This window comes from Balaenoptera acutorostrata, chromosome 9 (assembly GCF_949987535.1).
Source record: "Balaenoptera acutorostrata chromosome 9, mBalAcu1.1, whole genome shotgun sequence".
Classification (NCBI taxonomy): Eukaryota; Metazoa; Chordata; class Mammalia; order Artiodactyla; family Balaenopteridae; genus Balaenoptera; species Balaenoptera acutorostrata.
Window position 1 is genome coordinate 66,309,947 of NC_080072.1, and position 27,817 is coordinate 66,337,763.

Genomic DNA, 27,817 nt, shown 5'->3' on the forward strand with positions numbered 1-27,817 from the left:
CTGAAACTTCCTAGTTCTCTTAGATGCAGGCATTATGAAAGAGTAAATAAGTTGGAGAGAAATAAAAAACAAGGTGGAGGTTTCTACAAGTACAAACTGTACTCAGATTAGCAGGTACATTATTTTGAGTTTATTTAGAAGGTTCATGGAATACTATCCTTTGGTAAGAGAATTCCGAAGAGGAGTTGTGCATATAAACCAAAATCTCTCTCTCTCTCCATCCATCCATCCATCCAAACAAAATTTTCACATTAGCAATGTAAGAATAATGTGCTTTTAAGGGATGAAGAGTTTGTACAAACATTTCTAGATATCAGTGCCTAAAATTCTGGTTTTGACTTTTAGATGGACTGCCTGCCTGCCTGCATTTTAGGTCATATGGTCCAGATGCATCCTTAAAACTGGCTGTACACAAATTTCCTACAAGCTCTTGACCACATGCAACTAGAATACAAGGCAGAAGAGAATTTTCCATGCTAGACATAACCTCCAGTCTGTAAATCTCTTCTCTTTAATCATTTTGGAATCCGTAACTAATAGCTAATACTGGATATAAACTCGATTTTACAGTTGCAGTAGATTTTTTTTTTTTTTTGGCTGCGTTGGGTCTTCCTTGCTGCATGCGGGCTTTCTCTAGTTGCAGCAAGCAGGGGCTACTCTTCATTGTGATGCACAGGCTTCTCATTGCGGTGGCTTCTCTTGTTGCGGAGCATGGGCTCTAAGCGCGCGGGCTTCAGCAGTTGTGGCACACGGGCTTAGTAGTTGTGGCTCACAGGCTCTAGAGCGCAGGCTCAGTAGTTGTGGCGCATGGGCTTAGTTGCTCCGCAGCATGTGGGATCCTCCCAGACCAGGGCTCGAACCCATGTCCCCTGCATTGGCAGGTGGATTCTTAACCACTGTGCCACCAGGGAAGTCCCCTCGATTTTTTATCTGTGTTTATTTTTAATTCATTTTTATTGTTGGAACAAGACTTGATAAGTGCTTAAGTTTCTTCTCATTGCCCTAGACCCATTAGCTGTTGAACAAAGATGACTTTGATTTTAAAAAAATCAGTAGTGATTTTTAATTCTTTTATCGTTCTCTTATCTATATACGGTTAAAATAACTTTTGAAGGTATTTTGAAAAACTATGTATCTCAATATCATTATGTTTGTTAGTGATAAACTGGATACTGAATCTGTCTTGCTGACTGGGGAGGAAAAAAAAACACAGAAGATTTCTTAAGGTTACCCAGCACAGCTGAGAGACCTTGATCTGTTGTGTTGCTTTGATATAATAAGCTGGGGAAGCGCAAAAGGAAAAAATCTTCTGTGTGGAATAAGTTTGGAGCAGGTGATTGAGAAGTCTTCCACAGTTCATCTGATTTAGAATTCATGCACTCCTCCCGCCCTCTTTTTTTTTTGTAATGCCCACTTTTATTGTGCTTTAAGCCTTTTTTAAATGCTCGTTAGGAAAAAAGTTTAGTTCTGAACCTTTCCTGCCTGAAGAAATGGTAGTCAGTGGGAACTGAGTATGCAGAGAGGAATCTGCAGCTGGACAGAAATAGTGAGAACCAAGGCAGATATGAGCAAAGCCATGCCTAATCACGGAGGGATTTTCTCAAATGAATTCCAGAATGAGCATGTGCCCAAAGAACTGGCAGATGATTTGAGTGTGGGCACACGGCACACCATTTGGGAAAACTATCATTCCGTTATATAGTACATGTGTGAATACACATCGATACATATGCTGTGTTTAAAACAACCGTAAAGAGAATATATATATCCGACTATTTACTGTTGATGACTGTTTTGTTGTGGATTATGTATTGGGATTGAGTTAGTTCTCAGTGTACACCTCAAACATGTGGAACTCAGCTGGAGGGCAGCTGTTTGCCTTTTGCTTACAGCACGGTGTGGTTTGGTGAAGCAGCGAGCGCTGTCTTACTGGCCACCTTAGTTAGAATTACAATAACCCTCACTCTAATGGTCTTTCTTACCTTCATCAAATGACAAAAATCTGAATTGCAGCACTGCCATGTGCTGTTTCTATGTGGCCCTGCTGTGACCTCTCTGAAGTAATCTGGAAGCTCTTATTTATTTTTGTAGTGTCTCTGAGGGAAAAACATAATGTCACCCTAAGCCTGGTTCTTATTTGAGGTTAATGGGAATACCACCCTTTGTATGAAAATAACTAACTTACTACAAATTGTCTACTTATAATAATGAGGTTTCACTTAGGCGACCCATCTACTTTGCCCTGCTGAAAGCACAATATTTTTTCAGCTTTAACTTTGCTCTGAGTCCATATAAAACCTTTCTCTATCCTCCGTGTGCTGAATGACATGTGAGGTTTTTTTGTTTTGTTTTCTGAATTGCAAAAGTAAGATGTTTGGCAGCATTAGGATAAAGAATGGTCCCTTACATAGTTAACATAAACATATTAGAAAACTGGCTCGTGTAATGTTTTTCTCTCCTCACTTAATATGTAAACATGTAAGGTTTTTTAAGTTTTTGATTGCAATATTTAGGTGGCTTATTTTCAAAATTTAAAAGATGTGTTTCTTAGATCTGTTTTTCTTTACTAGAATAAATATTTTATAGAAGTTTTGAGGATTATGGAATTTTTTCATCTCTGCTTTTCTTAAATCTGATTCATGTGTAAATAGTGAGCTCTTTAACACAGAGACTATATCTATTTTAATTTTTAAATTTTTTATTGATGTATACCTGATTTACAATATTGTGTTAGTTTCTGGTATACAACAAAGTGATTCAGTTATACATATACATATGTTTATATATATATATATTTTTTATATTCTTTTTCATTATGGTTTATTACAGGATATTGAATATAGTTCCCTGTCCTATACAGTAAGACTTTGTTGTTTATCTATTTTATACATAGTAGTTTGAATCTACTAATCCCAAACTCCTACTTTATCCCTCCCCTACCTCCTTTCCCCTTTGGTAACCATAAGTTTTGTTTTCTATGTCTGTGAGTCTCTTTTTGTTTTGTAAATAAGTTCATTTGTATCATATTTTAGATTCCACATATAGGTGATATCATATGATATTTGTCTTTCTCCTTCTGACTTACTTCACTGAGTATGATAATCTCTAGGTCCATCCATGTTGCTGCAATGGCATTATTGCATTCTTTTTTATGGCTGAGTAGTATTCCTTTGTGTGTGTGTGTGTGTGTGTGTGTGTGTGTGTGTGTGTATGTGTATCACATCTTTTTTATCCATTCATCTGTCAGTGGACATTTAGGTTGCTTCCATGTCTTGGCTATTGTAAATAGTGCTGCAGTGAACATTGGGGTGCATGTATCTTTTCGAATTATAGTGTTCTTTGGATATATGCTCAGGAGTGGGATTGCAGGATCATATGGCAACTCTATTTTTAGTTTTTTAAGGAACCCCCATGCTGTTTTCCATAGTGACCGTACCAATTTACATTCCCACCAACAGTGTAGGAGGGTTCCTTTTTCTCCACACCTTCTCCAGCATTTATTATTTGTAGACTTTTAAATGATGGCCATTCTCACCAATGTGAGGTGATACCTCATTGTAGTTTTTATTTGCAGACTATATCTTAATCCACTATTTTATCTACTATTTTATCATGATTAAGTTGAATGAAATTTGTTAAAGCTGTAATTCTTTAATGGGAGTTTTTAAAGAAATCTTTGAGAGATATCCATGACAGCTCATGGACTTTGGAATCACACCTGGTTGCCAAACCTGGCTCAATCCCATTATTGTCTGTGTCTCTCTAAACCTCTTCTCTGAAGTGGGAATAATAACCCCTACATTACAAGGCTATTTTGAGGATTATGTAAAGTGATGTATGTCAAGCACTGAATACAACATGTGACATATAGTGAGCATTCAGTAACAGCAGCAGTTGATATTATTGTTACACTATTATTTTAATTATTATACTGAACTCTGAAAGATGTTGCCTCACTCCTTTCTTTTTTAAAATGACACTTATTAAAAATATACATATATATGTGTATGTATAGGAAGCATTATGGGGATTATCCCTACCTTGGAAACACAGTAGCTACTAAATCAACATTAGTAAAAATTTTCTAGAGGCAGAGGGATATAATTGAAAGCCTTGAATTTGAAATCAGGTAGTCCTAGCTCTGAGTCTTAGTTCAGCCACTTAAATATTTTGTGATTTTAAGTGAGTAACTTACCTTCTGAATCCAATTGCCTCATCTTTAAAATGGAAGTGATTAAAAACCTACCTTGAAGAGCTATTATACGATTAGCGGTAATATTTTTAAAAATATACAGTGCCTGGCAGTGTTAGTCAATAGTAGTTCATTATCTAGTTTAATCTCCTACTTTCCTCTTTCTCTATGTTCTCTGGCCCTTTTTATTTTTTTGATTTACCTTTGACTTTAAACTCTCCTATGGTTTCTTTTTGGTTCCTTGCTCTTCCTTTTCATATTTATTTCCTTTCTTGTTTGTTTTGATTTGCATTTTTAATGACTTTTAATGACCAACTAATTGACCATAAAATAGAGAGATGGGTATGGGAAAGAAAAGAAGCAGCTGAATATCTCGATAACTTTTAAATATAAGTCATTGGACAACCTTTACTTCCAATAACTGCATTTCCTTTACATGGTAATAATAGGGATGTAAATAAAGTGCTGTGGGTGGTTGGTGATAATGTCTAGTTGGTTTTTATAGTTCCAGTTCAGAGACTATACTTCAGTGAGTATTTTGTTCCATGCATGAATTCACATGGTGATTTTCACTTGACCATTAAATTTTCTTTTAAGTTTTTAATAAAGACTGATTTCTTTTCATGTGTAAACCCTTATTTTTAGTCCTTTAAGTAGTGAGTTGTAATTTAAAGCTGTGATTTTTAAAAAAAATTTGCCAGCGGAATTAGCATTGTGTTGTACTAAGGAATGTCATTTACAGGTTATAGTAGTTACTACATACTGAAATTTTCTATAGTTATATACTTTAAATCCTTTCACTTTTATGGAAGACAAAATACAGCTTACCTACTTACCATAAAAGGACAGGACATCATATAAGCTGTACTTCCCAGCCACTATCTAACATAGCTGTTTCTACAACTGGAAAATTTCAAGGTTAATATGTTGCCAGACTTTGTTTGCTGACCTTGAAGGTATAAATCAAGAACGGTGAGCAGTGCAAGGAAGAGACTAGGACCAAGTTGTTGGCGTATTTAATATAATTCCCCACATTCAATTCAGTCAGAGAGAATGCTCTCATTTGCTTATACATATGAGAGTATATACATATACTCTTGAGATTTGTCTCATTATATATTAGTGACAGTTTGCTTTGAAATAATTTTGTTGTACTGAAAAAATTTGACTCATGGAATCACAGAATTTTAGAGTTCTGAAGGATCCTAGAGATTAATCTAACTTCTCTTAAAGATAAAAAGCTTAAGGCTCAAAGAATGGAAGTGATCTGATCAAGTTTATAGTCTTAATCTGGAGACCTCAGACTTCTTTCTTACTAATAGCCTGGTGTTTGTGGCCCTAAATTCCCCATAAGGTGTTTTGTACTTTTCCCATATTTGTTTTGTCAAGGAAGGGAAACTTAAAAAAAAAAAAAAAAAACTCAGTAAGCAAAACTGCTAATCCAAAACAGAGGGACAGATTATAAAGATGTACTGTATATTATGTGAGATTAGAATTGTATAAGGATTTTTAAAACTTATAAAACAATGCATAGTTATTTAACTTAAGAATCCCACTGCTCAAAAATGATGCATTTTTAAAAGCAAATTAATATTATGATAATGATCTGTTGTGTGTTCAAAGCAAAATATGTACATTGCTAATTGTGATACCACTTATTGGTCCAGTGAGAATGGTTTCCCCAAGAGGCCACGTAATGGTCTGTGTTTTCAGAAAAGTCGAAAATGCTTATAGAGTCTAAAGTTCAGCCTTTACAAAGTATACGAATGGGCGTACAGTTTAGTTTTTTGAAAGATGGTTGCTATAAATAGAAATTAACATTATTATCAGAAGCCTTATATGGTATATCAAAAATCTGTCCACGTATGGAATTAGATGAACTAGAGATTGCTCTTGGGGACTTTGTGTTCTAAGTAACTTTTGGTGGAGACATAAAGGTATACAGACAACCAAAAAAGCTTTGTCTAAATATATACTGAGTAATTAAAATAATAATAGAATTAGATGTTTTGGTGACTACCTCTTGTAGGGTGAGGTGTAAATATTCTGTCCTAGCATGTTGTATTGGGATGATTTGTTAATATGCCTGCATTTCTGCTAGACTGACCTCATAAGGGCAACAAGAATCAATATTATCTAGTTTTGTTACCCTAGCACACTGGCAATATAGCAAGTACTGAAATAAATTTATAAACAAAGGTAAGAACTTGTGGTTCCTTGTTTGTTCTGTTTTGCTTGAAGATCATGTGGTCTCTTGATAGCCTGGAGCTTATTTACCTCTGTATCTCTTTCCTTTTGACTTTGCTCAGGCACAAAGTGTTAGTAACACATAGATACCAGATCACTTTTTAGGAACGGGTGGATGGATAGATGGTTAAAATATGAATGAAGTACATATGGGGCAAGGAGAAATCTATTGCTTCTTTTCCAGAAAACAGAGACAAGATTTCAGTATTTATTTGCATAATGGAAGGAAGGGGGCTCAGTGAATATGGGGAGGAAACAGACTTGATGAGTAACGAAGGCCAGGCAGCAAAGAGCATCATTGTCTTTGGACACATTCAAGCAGGAGTGGTCAAAGGCACTGAGCAGGGTTAAAGAACATTTAATTGGGTATGTTAAAGAAAAGCAGAAGATTTCTGTTGTAGGAAGTAGTTAAATGCACCATCTGTTTAGGTCTCTAGTAGACTTTAAAATGACTTCAGGATATGTGTTTTAACCATTTTGAGGCTTAGATGGTAAAAACAGCCTTCTTTACCAGGTCGTAGTCACATTTTTTATATTTCTGGTTATTTTTAGGTTTTTAAAGTATTCATATATGGTGATATTGTGTCTTTGTTAGAGCGTTGAGAGGGATAGTTTTCATATAATTCTGCATGACATAGTGATGACAACCATAGTACAGTTTTTCCCTGAAAGTTTTGTAAGCTCTCTAACAGGAATCCATGTATTGTAAATCTATCACTTCCCGAAATGTCATTCCAGAGAATACAGTATTTTTCAGCTGAATGAACTTTACTTTCTCATTATTTGTTATACTTTCTGTACACTCGGCTTAAAATGTTCTTTTGGTTTAGTACATTATGAGATTTCCATTACATGATTACTTTTATTTAACCACCCATATTCTTGGTGCAAATAGATAATAATGAAATTAATTCTATGTTTTCACATAAGTATACTCAGTTTCAAAAAATAAAAATGGTTTCTAAACGATTCACAATCCAAAAATAGACAAAGGATATGAAAAAGTGGTTAAACCAACTGACCAAAAAACAAACAAAAAGGTTTATAAACCTGTGGGGCTCAATTTCACTCATAAGAAGAATGCAGCTGTAATATATCATTTCTTTCATCCACCACATTGGCAAGGATAAAACAGTTTGGTAAAACACAGTTTTTGTGGATATAGGGAAACAGCTCATGTAAGGATATGGCTACTTTGATATACTATTGATGGGAGTGTATCAAAATTTAAAATGCACCTACCCCTTGATACAGAGAATTCAGTTTTAAGAATTTACCTCCAGAGATATAGGTATGCAAGTTTACAAAGTATACTTCGGTATTCAATATATGTAGCATCCACTCTATTCATAGACTGTTTAAATAAACATGTGTGTGTGTGTGTGTAAAATTTAAAAGAAAAGTATAAAACAGTTTCTTTATTTGGCATGTATCTTTGTACAAATGTACGCACACACGTACAGAATTGTATACAGACAGAATACCAGAGATCTGGATAGAAGGGAACTTTCCTTTCCTTGTATTTTTATCATTCAGTTTGAATTTTTGTTTCTCTCATGTACATGTATTAATTTGTAAAAAGCCAGTTTTAAGTGTTTTTGAGAAGTAATTTACATGCTCTAAAATTTACCAGTTCAAAATGTTAATTCCATGGGTTTTTAGTATATTTACAAAATTGTGCACATATCCATACAGTCTAATTTTGGAACATTTTCATTGCCCCCTGAAGAAACCTTATACCATGAGCAAACTCCCTATTACCCCTCACTCCTCTAGCTCTAGACATCCATCATTCTACTTTCCATAAGGAGATTTGTCTATTCTAGAATTTCAGATAAATGGTATCATACAACATGTGGTCTTTTGTAATTAGCTTCCTTCACTTAGTGCTTTTGAAGTTCATTCGTGTTGTAGCATGCCCTTCATTACTTTTTGAATTAAAAAAAATTAAAAATCAAAGTGAAAATAGCAATTTCAAAATTACTTATCCTGTTTAAGTGTATTGTGCAATGGTTGTGAAATGGGAGGGAATTACAGAGAAATTATTTTTTGTCAGTAGTTACCATTTCTTGAGCATCTGTGATGTACTAGTCACTCTCTTAGGCTTTATGTATGTTATCTCATTTAATGCTTACAATATATGTAACAGATAACATTGTATTGTTTCCACAAATGAGTAAACTGTGGTATGATTATTTTATGTGTTGCTTTAGACATAAAAATGTAAAGAATAAAAATAGATGTGTTCAGATGTATACTTTACAGCTAAAGTTAGAATATAAGTGTAATAACATTACCACAATGCAGTGAAAATGTCATTTACTGGCCAGACAGGTCTAATAGAACCTTTTGCAATTATGGAGATGTTCTATATCTGCTTGTCCATTATTGTATCCACTACCACATATGGCTGTTGATTACATGAAATATGGCTAGTGTGGATGAGGAACTGAATTTAATATTATTTTTTTAAATTAATTTAAATTTAAATAATCACATCCTGCTTCTGGCCATGACATAATAAAGGTAATCCTTACTTTTCCAACTGAAACAGCCAAAATGTGGGCAAAACATATGAAACAATGGTTTTATAATCCTGGAATTAGGCACTGAAGGGCAGAGATCCCTGAGAATGGGAAACAAATGAAATGAGTCTATGATTATGCTAGCTTACTGCCTTGAGAAAATTTCCAGGCTTGGATCAAAGAGGAGACATTAATGCAAAGTCTAGAGGACTTTCTGAGTTGAAGAAACAGAGTGGAGAGTGAGAGGGGAGACCATGCTGGATGGAGTCCACTGAAGACTAGAGAGGAAAGTATTCAGCTGTTTACTGATTAGGGCATGCACATTAGGAAGATACCCCAGGTCAAAGAAAGAATGACCTGAAAGGATTAGAGGTGCTTAATTGAGTGCTGGCACTCAAGCAGCAGCAGGAATAGTGTCTGTTCCTATCAGCCAGACTGGAAAATCTCAAGATTCATGTGGCATTGGGGAGAGTACACATAAGGGTCTTATCTCAGCAGTGGGGAATAATTAGCCCTAAGTTGAGCACTACTTCACTCCCTCCTAAAATATCTTAAAAGCAAGTCCTTAAAGGGTCAGACTGTTTCTAAATAACTGTGACCCAGAACAAAACTCAAGATTTATGGACGTACAAAAATATCCAGCATCCACCAAGGTAAAATTCAGAATGTCTGATATCCAATAAAAATGACCAGGCATGCAATAAGAAACAAGAAAATTTGACCCATAAGGAGGAGATAATCAGTCAGTTAAAACCAAATCAAAACTGACAAAGCTGTTAGAATTAGCAGGCAAGGACATTAAAAAAGCGTTGTTACAAGTGAATTCCATAGTTTCAGAAGAGTTAGAGACATGGAAAACGGGGAAAAAATCCAAATCAAACTTCTAACAATGATAATTACAGTGTGTAAGATGGAAAATGTACTGGGTGGCATTAATGACATATACATTACAGAAGAAAATATTAGTGAACTTGAAGACCTAATAATAGAAATGATCCAAAATGAAGCACACAGAATAAAGAGAATATTTTTTTACAAAATAAAGAGAGCATTAGTGAGTTGTGGGACAACTTCAGGTGACCTACTATATATTAATTGGAGTTCCCAAAGGGGAAGGGGAGAGAGAAGAAAATATATTTGATGTAATTATGGTTGAAAAAATTTCAAATTTGATGGAAATTATAAACCCACAGATCCAAGAAACTTAATGAAACCCTTTTAAAAGAAACATGAAGAAGAGTACTCCAAGGCACCTCATAATCAAATTGTAAGAAGACATTTGAAGTGGTACTCATTGAGCCAAATACTGAAATAAAATGATCCATCAACCTAGAAATTGATACCCAGCAAAAATAGCTTTCAAAACAAAGGTCAAAACTTTTTTAGACATACATTTTTAAGAAAAAATGTTTAAAATATAGTGGTTTCATAATATAGATAAAAGTATACTAGGTGACAACAATAGCACAGAAGTCGGGGTGGGGGAGAAATGGAAGTATACTATTGTAACAGTCCATATTGTATGTTTAGTGGTATAATATCACTGGAGTGGAGACTGTATCAATTTAAAGATGTTTACTATAAACCCTTTAAACAAAGAAGCCAACAATGGAGAGAAGATGGAATCCTTAAAAAAACTGAGTTGATTCAAAAAAGGCAGAAGAGAAGGAAAAAAAAAGAAACTATAGAAAAATAAATAGCAAGATGATAGATTTAATTCTGAACTTACCAATAATCACATTAAATGTAAACAATCTAAATATGCCAAATGAAGAGGTGGAGATTTTCAGATACGATAAAAAAGCAAGAAACAACAATATGATGCCTACAGGCAGTGAACTTCAAATATAAATACCAAATCAGTTAAAAGTAAAAGAATGGAAAACTAACAGGAATCAGAAGTTACTGTCAGGTAAAATAGATTTCAGATTAAAGACTATCATCAGAGATAAAGAAGGTAATTTCAGCATGATAAGGAAGATATAATTCTAAATGTTTATGTCCCTAGTAGCAGAGCTTCAAAATACGCCAAGGAAAAACTGATAGAACTGTGAGGAGAGATTGTGGAGATACCTCCATAAATACAGCAGGATATTTTGATAACTTCTCTCAATAATTGATTGAACAAGTAGACAAATCAATAAAGATTTAGAAGATTGGAACAACACTGTCAAGCAGCTTGACCCTCTGCCCAGCAACAGTTGAATTCACATTAAAAAAAAAATGTACATGGGCTATTTACCAAACATATGGAACATATTCTGGGACATAAAGTAAGTTTTGATAAATCTGGAAATAATCAAGTCATATATATAAAGTATTTTCTGACCATAATAGAATAAATAAGTCAGTAACAACAAAAAGATAGCTGAAAATCCCCAAGTATTTGCAAGCCAAATAACACACTTCTCATTAAGTCATGGATCATAGAAGGGAGCAAAATCAAAAATTAGAAAGTATTTTGAATGGAACAAAAATGAATTCCCAACTTATTAAAATTAGGACACACATACACGCAGATCTAGGGGGAAATTTATAACATTGTACATCTATATCGAAAAAGAAAAATATCTTAAACCAATGGCCTAAATTCCTACCTTTAAGAAACTAGGAAAACAAAACCAAAGCAAACAGAAAAAAGGAATTAGTAAAGATTAAATTGAAATCAACAAGGTAGAAAACAGAAAAATAGAGAAAATCAATTAAACAAAAGCTCATTCTTTGATAAAATCAATACAGTTAATAAATCTATACTCAGACTAATCAAGAAAATAGGATACAAATGGCCAGTATTGGGAATGAGAGAGGTGACATCACTACAGATTCTACAAGTATTAAAATAATAATATGGGAATGCTATTAAGAACTTTTGGGGTGTGATGGATATGTTCATTATCTTGATTATGTTGATGATTTTACAGATATATACCTATGTCAAAACTAACAAAATTGTATACATTAAATATGTCAATTATACATCAATAAAGCTATAAAAATTTTTAAGTAGCCACACATATAAAGAGTAGCTACAGAATTAGACTGTGGAGCAGTATTCTGTAAGTTCCTTAAGGGTCAGAATTGTATTTAAATAGCTTCTTTATGGAGCAGGTACAGAGTAAACATTTGACCAATATTTGTTTAATAGAGGAAATGCAAGATACAACTAGCAGGGTAGAACATGGATATATCACTTACCTTCTAAGCATCGAAGTTTCCTAATATGAAAAAATATATTATCTGAAGGTCGTTTTAGCTCTAAAATTCTATAATTCGAAACACAGAGAAAATCTTCTTCATTATTTAATTGCAGATTTACATTTATTTGGAAAAGCACTCTGTTGAAGTTACAATGTTTAAGAAATTAGCACAATTAATGTAAAAAGCTTTGAAAACTGTATGTTACTAAAAATGAAACCCTTTCTTTAGCATCTTTGACATCTTTCTGAATAAAATTCAAAAATTTTCCATTGGTTCTGTTGATATGGTCCCCTCGTTTATCCCTCATCTCCTCAGTGTCTCTACTAACAAGTCTGTGCTTCCTTGATCACTTTGTATAAAACAACCACCCCTACTCTCCTGCATTTTATTTCCTTATCCTGCTTTGTTTTGCTCCAAAACTCATCACTGTCTGACACACTATTTCAATATCTTCTCTTACCTCGCTAGAAGTTAAGTTCCAGGAGGGCAAGGACTTTGTCCATTTTGTATACTGTTGTAAGTTTTAGAATAGTGCCTGGCACATAGTATGTGTTCAGTAAATATTTCTTGAATGAGTTGATCAATTGTACTTTAATATCCCTTACATGTTTCCCCCTGCTTGCACAGATTTTCATATCTTAAATCTCTGCTCTATATTCTCCAAATATTGGTAATTTGAGAGATTTCAAAAGGTCTACCTGTTTAAAAACAAACTTTTTTCCAAGCTTCTGTCTCTGGATGAGGTTTTTATATCTAGATTACTTCCATGAATAACAAAACAAAATAAAAACAATCTGCTGAATGCCTGACACTTTGCAGCATCGTCTCATTTAATCTTCCCAACAATTCAAAGTGAGGTGATGTACTCATTTTAGAGATAAGGGATCTAAGGCTTAGGGAAATTATATAAAGCATCAAAAGTCACATAAAATTAGATTCAAACCTGTATTTGCCTTATTCTAGAGCTTGAGTTTTTAAACATTATGCTCTTTCCCGGTTTCAACTGTATTATTTGTAAAGATAATCATTAGTTTAATATGAGCAAAGATAGGTTTAGCATATGAGGATAGAGCATAGCAACATTTTTTGAGGGAAAGAGACTTTGGAAGTTTTCTTTGGAGAAAGTAGCGTGGGAAAGATTTGTGGGACACTTCTAGAGAGGTTTGTGAGTGGAGTCTGCGAGGGGAATAATGACTAGTGCAGGGAAAGAATGAAACATTGAAAAATTGGGAAGGTTGGCATTGCCCAAAGGGGTTTCAAGGAGAGGGAAATAAAAACTGAGTTTTGTGATCTGGAGCACTGGCTGGCAAATTATAGCCAGTAAACAAACTCACTTGGACTTTATAATTGATTAATCAATAACTGAAAATTATTCCTTATGCTTTAAGTTACATTTTCAAAAATAGTGATATGAACCTTATGCATCATAGATAGGGTATTTTTGAAGGCACGCGAGAGTGGGAGAGGAAAAGAAGGAGAAAGGAGAGGAGGAGAGCGTGTGCATGTTTATTAGATTTTTAAAAATAAATTTATTTATTTATTTATTTATTTATGGTTGCCTTGGGTCTTTGTTGCTGTACGCGGGCTTTCTCTAGTTGTGGCGAGCAGGGGCTACTCTTCATTGCGGTTCGTGGGCTTCTCATTGCGGTGGCGTCTCTTGTTGGGAGCATGGGCTCTAGGCACGCGGGCTTCAGTAGTTGTGGCACACGGGCTCAGTAGTTGTGGCTCACGGGCTCTAGAGCGCAGGCTTAGTAGTTGCGGTGTGATGCCCATCCTCTTTTGGGTTGGTAGGTTTATATATTTCTAAGTCATTCAGATTGTATTTATAATGCTTATCTTAAGCCAAGGTGGCAAACCTATCAAGCTCAATTTGTAATAGCAAAACTATTATACTTTCCTTAAGTCAACTAGCAATTGTGTTGGAAATAGCTAAACACTATTTTGTACCATTTTTGTTTTCGTGGTTCCTTGTGGTCAGTGTTTAATAGTTGAAGATAGTTCATTTGTCTATGATGTGAGGCCACTGACAATCCTTGTGTTTAATTTACACTCTTATTGTTAACATAAGAACACAGTTTACAACTTCCGTTTTACTGATTTAAAACAATTTTATGGAGATCCACTTTGTTGGCATAACTAAGCTTTTGGTCAGGACTTGGGTTTGGATTCTTGCCATATACATCTTAGTAATATACTTTGTGTTTTGTATGACGTGTTCTAGGGGAGCTTCTTTAATCCAGATTTATTGTGTGTTCTGATGCTTGCTTTTAGAGGAATTAATTTTTTTATAGGGAGTCTATATCCCATACAGGATGATCATATTTTTAGGAGCTTTTCTTATTGATGACAATTGGTTGACAACTGGACTGTGTTTTATATTTTAAAAGTCTGGTCATCTTGATATAATAGTTAATAAGTTTTATGATTTTTCTGCTGACTTCACTATTTAAAAGCCATTGTCTCTGTTCTTAGGTTACTTGCTTCTTGAGGAATTCTTAGATATAATTTTTTAAATTGGCTATTCCTTTTTGAACCCTGTTACCCTCTACCCAGCCTATATACATATATATATATATATATATATATATATATATAGTGTTATATATGTATATATATAGTATTATATATATATGTACACACAACATATTGTATAACGTTTATAATTTTATTTATTTATATGTGTGCATAAATATACAGACCTTTATTATTGCCTTGATATGACTTATTTGAAAGGTAGAGAATGTGATATGTGTATGACTAGTTTTGTACATCTTTTAATTGTTTCAGGTACAAGATTTAATAGTGGGTATTTTGCTTTCTAAGACACACAAATGGTGATGTCAGTGTTCTTTTGTAAGTAACGTATTTTCTCCTTGTTATAGGTCCTTTTATTCTGCATCACAGCTGCCATGTACATGTTCTTTTTCAGGTATGTTCTGTTATACCTATTTATTTTAATAGAAAAAAATACTCTTCCTTTGTAATTTTTAAATCAACCGTGTAACTAGTGTCTTCTAAATTATTATGCCCCACAAGTGACCTGAAGTTTTGTTTGCTTTGTTTTGTTTTCTAGAGTGGTTAGAGAAAAGTCACTGCTCCTTAGTGAATAGAGAAAGAGAGGGAAGGAAGATGTGATTTTTCACATTATGCTTATAAGTTCATCTTGGAAAGCTGAATATGTAAATTAATAGTCCTCAGATCTTGAAAGGTGAATTTCTGTTTTTTGTGGACCTGATTTTAGATATTCTTCTCTCACCTTATCAAGCAATCAACATTTTCAATTTAAATGAGAAAAAAGTGATGGTAGGGCTTAATCTAAGTCTTTTACGAACGTAACCTAGCATGCTAATCACTGTCTGTAAAATATTGTTAGTCCATTATGTCAGAGTTGCATTTTTCATTGATACTGAGACTCTGAGGAATGTGGGGGAGTGTTAGGATGGCTCAGAATTTTAATGCCACTAAAAATGGTGCCTGTCATTGTCATACAAACACAACAGTATGGGAGTTGGATTTTTGATTAGGAAGAGCCCACTCCTTCATTATCGTCATTTTCTGTAATACCAGTAATTCCTATTTGTTTCACTCTTATTACACTCATTTGAATAGACTCTTTCTTGATTTTTCTGGATATAGGCAGAATTCAATCACAGCAGGAAGTTCTAGGCTTTTAAAATTAAAATTTGCACTTGATTGACATGACAGTTATGGATTTTAGTAAGATATATTTAGTAGATATCTTTATCTTTTTTTTGTTTAACCTAAATAAGGCAGTTCAACCATAGCAGAATGTTTAAACAACTAATTTCCTGTCAGAACATTCTAATAAATACTTGATAAGCACAATGATATAATTTGAACTTCCTTTAACTATAAAAAATGTTATATGCAAATATAAAATGATGATGGTGCTGTCATTTTTCTTGTAAAGGACAGACAAGCTGTTAGAAGGAAAAAAATGGATGAAGTTTTTAAGGTGGGAAGGATGTATTCATGATGGAGTGCATAGTATTCTATGTCAGTTATTAGCGACTGAAAAATTGTTGCAGCTATCTGGGGGTCTTTGTGAAATTGTATGACCTACCATTTTTAATATACTTTCATATACACCTTACAACTCCTGTAGTCTCTTTCATATATTCTAGCAATTTAGGGGTGTGGTAGGGGAGTTAAGAACAAGGACTCTTTCATTTCATCAATTTCCAAAGATTTCTTAATTGTATTCAGACACATTATTAGGACAGTATTGCAAAAAGTTCAAGGATTTATCTTTATGCTGTATAATCTGAAGATAAAGCATACCTAGTAGGAGAAATGTAAAAAAAAAGATAAAAACTTAGAGACATATCTTTTGTTGGCATGCACAGGAGGAAAGTACAGTATCAAATAAAATGTTTTGTGTGTGTGAAAATTCCTAACAGACCAGGTTGTTAAGTGAAACAGTCCTTCCCAATATAGCACTTAAAGATAGCATATTTGATCAACATTTAGCATTTCTTAGACATCAGAAGTTTTTGAGGTTTAAAAAACAAATTGTCTTGAATATAGTGATAATGCCCAATGTTAGGCATGGTCCTAGGATATTATACTTTGAAAACTGCTGCCATCAAACTAGTATTTTTGGTGTAGAAAGAAAATCAACCTTATAAATATGTATTTTGGTGCAGAGCTACGGAACCTTTTCCTGTTTCAGTCACAGAGTCTAGGTTAAAAACAACAATTTAAAATACTTTCCAGAAGGCTCAATACAAGGTTTTAGTGCCAAGATAAACATTTTCAATTTTCTGAGGAAAGGGGTTGTTTTTCTCCAAAAAGAAGCACTATCACCAAATTCCTAGTGTTCTTGGCAGAAGTTAGTTTGAATAACTCAACAAAAGAGGTTTGGTAAATGATAAAATAAAACCATTTATAAAGTACTGCAACCAAAGAAAACAATGTTATATGTTTGTCTGAACTCTAGCAAGTGTTTAGAATGAACAATAGCAGTTAGCAAGTCTAATTCCATTAGAATATTTTATTTTTAAAATTCAACTTTATTTTAAGTGTATTGTAGATATTTGAGGACACATTTATTCCATTTATTAACAATTATTTTAATTCTAATTGCATAAAATTAGATCAGTAAATATCAAATGATATTGTCCCTATGACTCCATTTATAAAAACCTTTTTTAAGAAGAGGATAAGAGAAACATTTTATGTTAGAAATGTCAACTTGTGTTTTTATCCTAACCCATAAATGGGAAAAAGGGAAATGAGAACCCCCTTTCAGTAGAGAGAAAAATGTACCAATTTTATTTTTTTTAAAGAAAGAACTTGAGGAAGTAGTTCCATAAGTATTTTCTAAAAGTGACATAGGATGTGATGGTTATAGTATGAATTTACTTAAAAAGCAACACAATGTTCAGAGTATTGAAACTATGGTTATTAAAATGTATAATGAAAATGTCTTACTTTTGCATAGCTCTTAATAGTTATTTTATAGGTATAGTTCTTTTCACATACATTATCTCATACATGGTGATCTTGATTTTTCATCTGCATGCCAAAAATATGGCTTATATTCAAATGGAATCCTGGGAACACTTCAGAGTCTTGGGTAGAGGAAAGGTAATATGGGAAGAGAAAGTTTTTTCCGGTTTTTTGTTCCAGTTCTTAGCCAGCTGGCCATCTGGCCATCCAGCCATCCAGCTGTCTATTGATATAAATTGGGGTACAATATTTTGAAGAGTGTTTTGAAAGAAAAAGGCTCTCTGTTCAACCCCAGTGGGCACTCTTCGTAATGGTTCTGCCTCCTTTGTTTAAGCATTTTATTATTTTGTATGTTATTGTCACAGCTTCGCCTTAGGGCATGTCTGCCACTATCAGTTCAGGCCAAGCAGGAGTCATAGTTGAAAAGTTGATAGAATATTTTGTCTAATGCATCTCTTTAAAACATTTCTTTACTTCCAAGTGTGTATTTATGGGTAAAGCAACCTAAGTTGTTTTTTTTTTTTTTTTTTTAAGTAAAAGGATTCATCATAATTATTGATTCAGGCCTGCTTAGGATCTTCCCAACAGTCATGTGGAGAAAAGAAATGAGTTTCTTTTGAACCACCAGCTCTTTTTTGTTTTAATTGAGAAGCAAAGGAAAGAATCAACAATAACACAGACACTACAACAAAACTGTTACACTTACTCCTGCTCACAAAAAATCAATGAAACATGAAACCCTTTTAAACGTTATTTTATTGGTTTTATTTTCAGCATTAGTGATCTGTGTATGAAGAACACTAATATTTTAGAAAAATGAAATAATTGAGCTTCATTTTTCTTTAATTTAAAATAGTGTCATAAAGTGTATTACAACAACTTTGATCCCATCTTAGTGAGTACCTAGCTAGAAATTCTTTCCACCTGCCTGTGCAAAGGCAGCCAACAGTTTGTTTAAACATGTAGATTGAAAGGCTCAGACTTGTCACAGTAGATAATCTACAGACTATATATGACTGATTCACAATAGACCTACCTTAATCTGCCATAAACATTGGAAAGCATTGGATTTTTAGTTAGAAACCAGTGCAAATTAAAGTTTATTGTAGTTGTGTTTTATACGTATATATATTTTTAATACATATTTAGAAACAGTATTGATGACTGCTATTCCATGAATTTGTGCTATTCTGTGAAGGCAAAAATAATAAACTATTTCATTAGTCTCAACATATGGATGTAGTGTTGTTGTTTTGTTTTAATTTATGAAAACAACACTATTTATTGGCTGGACAACCCATAGTTCTTGAGTGAAAGACATTTGTGATTGTCCTTGAATCTGTTTACATGAACTTATTAGTATCTTTGAAGTAACAAAAAGTAAGGAAGTTTTGATCTGGGTCTTTCAAACATTTACTCATTTTTTAAAAATCCTTTAAATATCAGTTAGGTTCTATTTTTTAAAGTATTGCCTAAAAGTACACAAAAGTCCAGTCTAGAAAATTACATATGGCATTTGGAGTTTAAAAGTTTTCTTCAGGTTTGGGAGAGTGTGCCCTAAATAATTAGATTTTTAGTTCAAGGAGATTACTTCCAGCAACGCAGAGAATGAATTAGGCGTTTGGAGGGGGCATAATAACAGGTAATGGGAGGACACTGCTGCAGTTGTTTAGGAGAGAAATGGTGAGGACATGACTGAGGGTTATGGTAATGACATGTTGAAGAGTTGATTTATCTAAGACAGGAGGATTGCTGCTTGGATGAGGAAGAGCAAAACACTAGAAGGTGAGCAAATTAGAAAATGTGTGGAAATTACATACAGGTTTAGCAAATACTGAGACTGAGTTGCTTTTAGGACATTCACATAGAGAAATACAGATATCATTTGTATATTTGGAGTTCAGGAGATAAATAGAGGCTATTCTTGATTGTCACACTAGCAGTTTGATGTTGGACAAATTATACAACTTCTGTATACCTCAGCTTCTTCATTATTAAAAAGTGTAAATTGCTGTATGGACCTCATAGGTAGGATTGTGAGAATTACATAAGAAGCAACATCTTTCCAACTTTTTTGGATGTCACCCAAAATAAGAACTACCTTTTTTTATTTTGTGACCACGCCATGCGGCGTGCGGGATCTTAGTTCCCTGACCAGGGATCGAACCCGCGCCACCTGCATTGGAAACACGGAGTCTTAACCACTGTTCCGCCAGGGAAGTCCCAGAACTACCTTTTATATTGTGACTATTCACGCAGACCCATAAATTTCCCAGGATAGTATGTAACCTTGCTATGTGTAATACATTTGGATATTTTCTATTCTAATTTATTTCATTTATTTAAAAAGCTGTTTCGGGCTTCCCTGGTGGTGCAGTGGTTAAGAGTCTGCCTGCCAATGCAGGGGACATGGGTTCGAGCCCTGGTCCGGGAAGATCCCACGTGCCGCGGAGCAGCTAAGCCCGTGAGCCACAACTACTGAGCCCGTGCTCTGGAGCCAGTGAGCCACAACTACTGAGCCCGTGTGCCACAACTGCTGAAGCCCGCCTGCCTAGAGCCCGTGCTCCACAACAAGAGAAGCCACCGCAATGAGAAGCCCGTGCACCGCAACGAAGAGTAGCCCCCGCTCACCACAACTAGAGAAAAGCCCGCGCACAGCAACGAAGACCCAACGCAGACAGATTAAAAAAAAAAAAAAAAAAAGTATTAAAAAGCTGTTTCGACCCACTAATGGGTAACAACCAGCCATGTGAAAAACTACTGAACTAATACATGTGAGCACCTAGCACGGTGATTGTTATCTTAGCAAAAAAATAGAGTTGCGAGTAGTGATTGTTGTTTTTAAACTAGGAAAGAAAGTTAATTAAAATAGAGAACTTGAGGAATGAAATTATATTTAGTGTGAATGCTGTAGACATATGCAGTAAGATAGGGGTTAAGAACCGTTTCTTTGCTCTAGCAACCTGGTGATCAGTGGTAACCTACTAGAGAAACTTCTGTAGTTGAGTTGGGATAGTAGATTGAGAAATAAATGTGACATGTTGTATACTTTAAAATACAATTATATTTGAAAATTATTTCTTAATAAACTTGGGGAAATGTTTTTAAATAAATAAAAGAAAATGTAAAAAAGTGTGAGATGTGGAAGTAGAATGAGTATAATAAACTCAAAAAGTTTGAGAGGAGAAAGATAGGGCAAGTTGTTATAGGATTAAGGGTTTTCCTTTTGTATTCCTTCTTTTCTTTGTTTATTTACTTATTTAGACAAGAGAGACTAAGTGGTTAAAAGAAGGTTGCACAAGCAAGAGAGGTTGACAAGTTGGGGAATGGGAAAGAAAAGAGAAATGGTCTAAATGCAGTCCAAAATGTCTACATGCATGGCTAGATTGTTAAACCTACTTATCTGGAAGAGATCATGATAAATGATTAGGAGGAAATTGAAGCTTTGTTTGAAAGCCTTGGGCACACAGTTTAAGTGAAAGAGGACTGATATATGGAAAAGGTAGGAAGTAGAACAATCTAATGCCTTTGGCTTCCTAAATACATTGTCATTCTTAAAAGGTGAGTTTTTAAAGAGTCGACATGGGCTTGTGAAAGCAATATTCCTCAGAAAATATATGCAGGTGGAACAAGGTACTAATGTAGTTGGCACCCAAAACCAGTCAGCTTACTAAAAAATGCAAAATCTGTCCTATGAAAAGAGAAAGTAAAGAGAATGTTAGGACTGTTGCTTTCTTCAAAGCAAATAGAAAAGGTGAGAAAACATAGGTTCATAAATGTTGTGAATCACTTCCTCTGAGAATGCAAGGCTTATTACCAGGTCACATGACTGTAATGTGAGTTTCTTTTTGAGGGGAGAACATTATTCTGCCCGTTGGGTGAATGTTCTCCATCAATGGATGAAAGTTGTGGCAAGTCTGTTTTCACTTTTTGCCTGCTAGCCTTTGAGGTACTTGGGCCTAGATAAAGAAATGGCTCCAAAATTTTTAACATATATAAATGTTTATTGATTTTAGTAGAAGGCAAAGGGAAATATTGTCTGGAGAAATGGTATGAACTTAAAATGCAACTACTAAAGTAAGAACTTAATGGGACACAATCATGTCAGAAGTGGTCAACTGCCTTTCAAAAACTTGTTGCAGTTTTATTTTCATGAATAACAATGACATTTATTACTGATCATAGAAAGCTCTTAGACTGGACTTTTGCTAATAAAATCGCTCAGATTGGAAGCAGTTAAGTTTAATTCCTTGTTTTACCAGTTATGAGGAATGCTATAATTCACTGTTTTCTTCACGCCTGACTCTTTGTTTCCATTATTTTCTACTGTTGGAGTTTTCCTGGAGCTAATCAAGGGGCACTCTAGGGTAGCAGAGTTGGTGAAAAGCATGCACTCTTGAGCCAGACTGTGTCGGTTCAAACCCTCTCCATCTAACTTCTTTGTGATATTGGGTCAGGTGCTCAGCCTCTCTGTGCCTCAGGTTTCTCATCTTAAAGTGGGGATAATAACAGTACTCACCTCACGGGATTACTGTGAGTATTAAATGACTGCCACATTGTAAACTCTCAATAAAATTAGTTGTTTTTATTATTTAACTCTGAGCTGTAAAGGTCACATATTGTTTGATTCCATTTATATGAAATATCCAGAATAGGCAAATCCATAGAGATAGAAAGTAGATTTGTGTTGCCTGTGGCTAGGAGACTTTTGGGGAACGGGGAATGACTACTAATTGGTTTTTTTTTTTTAAATGGTGATGAAAATGTTCAAAAAAGTAATTATGACGATGGCTACACAGGCCTGTGAATATATTAAAAGTCATTGAATGATACACTTTAAATAGTGAGTTGTATGTGAATTATATCAATTAAGCTGTTGTAAAAATCTGACCTGGAAATAGATCTTTATTGCACAGCAGCATGGTGTTTCTGTGCTATCACCATTTAACATTCCTCTGGTTGCCACATCTCAGGGATGCTACTGTGTTTTTGTGGACACGTAGGCATTTCTTGAGAGAGAACCCCAGGAAACTTAACTTCTTCTCAAGTGTATTTGAAGGAGGAGTGTTCCCATGGAGAATGACAGACAAGTGCACCACAAAGCTTGCCAGCTTTCTTTCCAGAATTGTCAGAACTGCCGTTTAAAATATTCATACTCTTAGTTCTGAGACACTACACTTTAGAATTAGAAGGGAAGTAATGAGGAAGCTTACAATACATGCCACAAGTTTATATGAGATTGTTATTACAACATTGTTCTAATAAGACGGAAATTTGTCTTTGATACTTATGAGTTTGGGTGTTTTTTACTTGGTAATGATATTTGAAAAGTACAGTTTAAAAAAAGTTTTATAGGACTGCCAATGAAGACTAATTTCAGAAATATCTGCAGACATGGTATAATATCAAATGTCCTTATTAGCTGGAGAAAAACAAGATTGAAAAATGGAGATAAATTTATTTATCTGAAATGTTTAGGCTTTTAGTGATATATTCTCAAGTATCAGTCTAATGCATTACTGCTGATCAAACTGAAAAGTCATCAATTGCCATTTAAAGACTGAGATCATCAGAATGCCCTTTAAATATCTATGAAGTTCACTGCTAATACATTCCAGTTGAGTTTGAATGGAAATTAACAGTCTTTGGAAATATACATTATCAGTTCACAACCTGATTATTATATTTTGAGTATGTATTTTGTAGATTGTATTTGATTATATAATGATATTGATTATATTCTGAAGAAGAATTTTGCTGTATTTTCTGTTTATTTTGGGGGAGGTGTTTCAGAATCACTGTCCTTGTCATGGAAATTTATTGAAATGAATCGAAGGACATAGAAGGAAATATTAATATTCATATAATACATCATATTTTTCCTTTTTCATGATCTAGATTTTTTTCAAAAACATCACAGATAGCAAAAATTGGAAATATTTGGATTTATTCCAATCTGTATCCTTAAAACGTCAAATAAAATATCCATGTATGAAGCCTACTTTTCATGCTGTACTGGTTCAGTGACAGCTTGCTAGAAAAGGAAGTATGTCACAGCTGCCCTGAGCTGAAATTCACAGTAAAACAATATTTTTCCACCATTATCAGTTTTCAGCACAGATTCTGTTTCTAATGGGTGACTGAGTCACTGAACCAGGAAGGTGTTTACCTGCAAAGTGAACTAGTCTAAATGGGAGACGCTTTTAAGTTCTAAAATTTCAGCTGGAGTCTTCCCTAGAGGAAGGAAAAAGTGGGTCTCCTCCCTTTTTTATATTCTCTTGTCAATCACAAAGCCTCTTTGTACTGGTGGGGCCTTGATGGTGACTGAGTGCTGGCTGTTTGTCATGTTCCTGTCATCCTAAAATAAAAGAAGAACATAGCTTTGGGTTCTCAGGCCTTAGAGAATAAGTTGCTTGCGGCAGCCCAGGACCTCTGAATCCAAGCTGCCCTGGAATGCTTCTGAAGAGATTTGTTCACTGAAATGGAGTATGTAATTCTTATGGTTTTGAGCTCGTTGGGCATGTTCAGAAGAATAATGATATTCAGAATTAGATGATGGAGAGCAGTTGAGCTCATCACGTTGATTTCTTCTATCACAAAAACATCAAGCTCTAATATTAGCACAGTTGCTATCCTGACTCCTGTTTCTTGCTTGAGTGTGAAAAAATGCTTTTGGAATTGGATAATTCCCAATCCTGATATTTTGGACAAACCTTCCTTGCAGGGTGTCATTATAGGATATTTTCAGGGATTCTTATGAAAGATGAGACTCTCCTCACCTCATCTTGTAAAATCACCAGCAACTTCTACTGGTATGAAACATGTAGGGAGATTTATTACAGCAGGCCAACCGAATTGAAATTACTTGAGTCCTGAGAATTTAAAGATCATTAAAGTTTTTGATCACTTTGAAGTTATTATCTATTTCTTTTGGATTTTAGCTTACATCTCTCAGTCTTTTATTACATTTTAATGATTAGAAGAACTGTGTGAATGAAGGTGATGTGGACTGATGTGGCTTTCACCTTGAAAGAATATAGCCCTTAAAAAATTGTATTACTTTTTTTGTTATTTGGAAAAGCAGAAATAGTATCTATAAGGATGAAAAAGAAAGGTTTTGTTATCAAATGAAATATTTCTTTTTACCGATTCCGAAGTATGCACTTGTTAATGTTCAAGACATATAGACTTTTAAAAATGTAAATGTCTGATGTAAGGGCTCTAAAGGAGTTCTCAAACTTTAGTGTGCATACAGATCATTTGGGGAATCTTATTAAAAATGCAGATTATGATTCAGTAGGTCTAGGCGGGGTGTTAGCGTCTGCATTTCTCGGTTCCCCGGTGATGCCAGGGCTGCTGGACCTGGGGTCACACTCTGAGTAGCAAAGCTGTGAGTCACATCAAGAAATAAATGATAAAATTTTCCTTAAAACCTGTAACTAAAAAAAAAAAATCCAGAGAATTTAATCCCTCTATCTCTCTTGCTAACCAATTCTAGTAGTTCACAGCATGAAGAGTCAGGACATTTTCCCCGAATATCCCAGATCTCTAATAAAAGGGAATGGGCTCACCCTAAAGGCCTTTTCTCAGTTGAAATAGAAAACAGCTATTCATATAATCACTTTAGATGCTTAAAGATTATTAGGTCTCCTTTTCTCCCTCTTAACTTTCTTCTCAGCATCAACTTCTTTCAGCATTTTAAGATGTAGTTTACTTTTTTACCCCAATTTTAACTGTGCATGTTCTATGTAGGGTAAAAATGATGAGTCTTTTATTCAATAGGTGAATTGATGAGAGATTTTTCTGATCTAAAAGTTAGCAAGTCTCCTCTTTTTTAAAATAATTTGTTAATTGTACAAGTAATACACTGCTAAGTTCTTTCAAAAAATTCAAATAACATCAAAGTGTATATAGTAAAAAGTGAAAGTTCTTTCCCCCTTTATCCAACTCCCTCTTCCTGCTGCTTTTTTCATTCAAAACAATCTTGACATTTTGGCATATATCCTTCCAGAATTTTTTCTATGCTTATCTATGTACCTATGTCTATATTCATTTTTTACAATAGGATCACATATTATGTATTTTCTGCAGTACTTCTCTATTTAATAATGTATCTTAGGGTTCTGTCTATATGTCAGTATATCTGAATCTACCTCATTGTTTTTAGGTGCTGCAAAAAATTATAAATCTATAAGTAATACTTGAAGCCCTATTAACGTTTATACTGTCTGCAGTTTTTCACTATTACAAACTGTACAACTGTGAACATTCTTTTAAAAATATCTTTGTGTGCATGTTCCATTGTTTCCGTAGGCTGGATAGTTACCTACAAATGGATTCTCTGGGTCAGATATACTGGACGTATTTCATTTTGATAAATACTGCCAGATAGTCCTCCATAAAAGGCACTACCAATCTACTTTCCCTCTGAGAGTGCTTGTTGACTCCCAATCTTAGTTCATGTCAGTGATTTTTACCTTGTCAATCAAATAATCTAAAAGGTAATGCCTCATTTTTGCCTTACTTTGTATTTCCCTGATGACTAGTGATGTGGAACGTCTTTTCATTGGTTTATTAGTCGTTTTGATTTCATGCCCTCTACCCATCCTTTATTTTTAAATTTTTTGCACTGATTTATAGGAGCTATATGCGCCTACAAATTTATATGCTATTAATATTTATTTTTTCCTGTTATAGTGTTGTGTCAGTCAGCAGTTATGTAAACAACAACCGTACAATTGTAGTGGCATATAACAAACAAGTTGGCTGGGTCAGCTCTGTGCCCCATTGCAGGTCTGTGAGTCAGTTAGGGCAGTTCTGCTTTGCATGTATTCATACTGATGTCCAAGCTGAGGTGACAAAAGCTATTTAGGGTAAGCTGTCCTCATGGCAATGGCATGAGATTTGTTTTTTACTAACAGCATCTCCAAGATACTCATATATGTGTACTTTAAGTACTTCATTTCACCCTAGCACAGACAAATATCTGCTCATTTACCAAGGCATTTTGTTTGAGTTGGAGTTCCCCAGCTGGGGTTCTGAGTTGTTTTTGTTGTATAAATCATACTTATAAGGTATTGTCTTTCCAAAGCAGTAAACTCAGTTTCCATGGAAAAAAACTTTTTTCCTTTTTGGTTTATGTAATATGTAGGTCATTTACATAATTACATTAACAAATACAAATGACATAAACACATTTGGGGATAAGCACAGCTAATTCTTGGCAAGCATGTAACTCAACTAGTGTGAACTGACGTATGTGGTCATATTTAGTAGTGGTGTTTTATCTTCCAGCAGTCAATGTGAATGTTAGAACGTTTTACAGAGAAAATAGAGAATCTAAGATAAATTTATCTTATTAAATGTAATCTCTTAAATGGAGATTGCAAGAGAGAATTTTTACTGTAAAGAGCACATTTAAAAAATATTTACTAACATCTTTTGTCTCTGCAGTACCATCATCAACTGTCCTCTTTTCCATTCTTTGAGGATTTTTTTCAATGCCTTAAAGTCCTCAAGATTTGGTTTCTACTGTTAAAAAAATTGGGGTTTTTTTGCTTTTTATTTATCCTGGTAGAGCCAAACTTCAGAGTCATACTTTTATGATAGGAACCAGCTTATATATTTTACACATATCTTGATGCTTATTTATTCTAGCCTAAAAATAACTGAGGTTCAAGAATTCATGGCATATATGCTGATTCAGTGTTATTTTCAGTGAGTCTGATATGTTGCAAAGTTTCATAAAAGTATTTTCCTTTCAAGTGGATAATACCAAGACTTAATGTTTCAGAGGATCATAGATTTTTAGAGTGGGGAGCAAATTAGAGATTATGTACCACAACATTGTCGCTTTTCTGGTGAGGAAATGAAATCTCTGAGGGTTTTTGTGATTTGTCTTAGCTCATTCAGTGGTTAGAAACTGAGGCAGAAGTAGAATTTTGAATAATTTACTTTAAATACTGTAAATTATTTCAAAACAGTCGAGTATTTTGATATTTATGTGAAGAACATAGCAAAAGATTCAGTTATTTTTATACTCTTAAATACAAAGATTCAGGTTTTTCTTTTGTTTGTTTGTTTTGTACTCTTAAATACTACAGTGTGATGGAAAGCCTTTTTGAGAGAGAAATTAAACAGAAAGACCTAGAAATTAAGGAAGATAGAAGTTTGTTCAAAATTT

General features: G+C 34.2%; 1 protein-coding gene across 3 annotated transcripts in view; it reads left to right on the forward strand.

Annotated features, from left to right (window-relative positions):
- Positions 1-27,817, forward strand: part of TMEM135 (transmembrane protein 135) — a 260,464-nt gene that overhangs the window by 170,940 nt on the left and 61,707 nt on the right. For all 3 annotated transcript variants that reach the window (XM_007168482.2, XM_057553678.1, XM_057553679.1), the window contains one exon: positions 15,045-15,091. In XM_007168482.2, the coding sequence (XP_007168544.2) occupies positions 15,045-15,091 (47 nt within the window). The remainder of the gene's footprint in view (positions 1-15,044; positions 15,092-27,817) is intronic.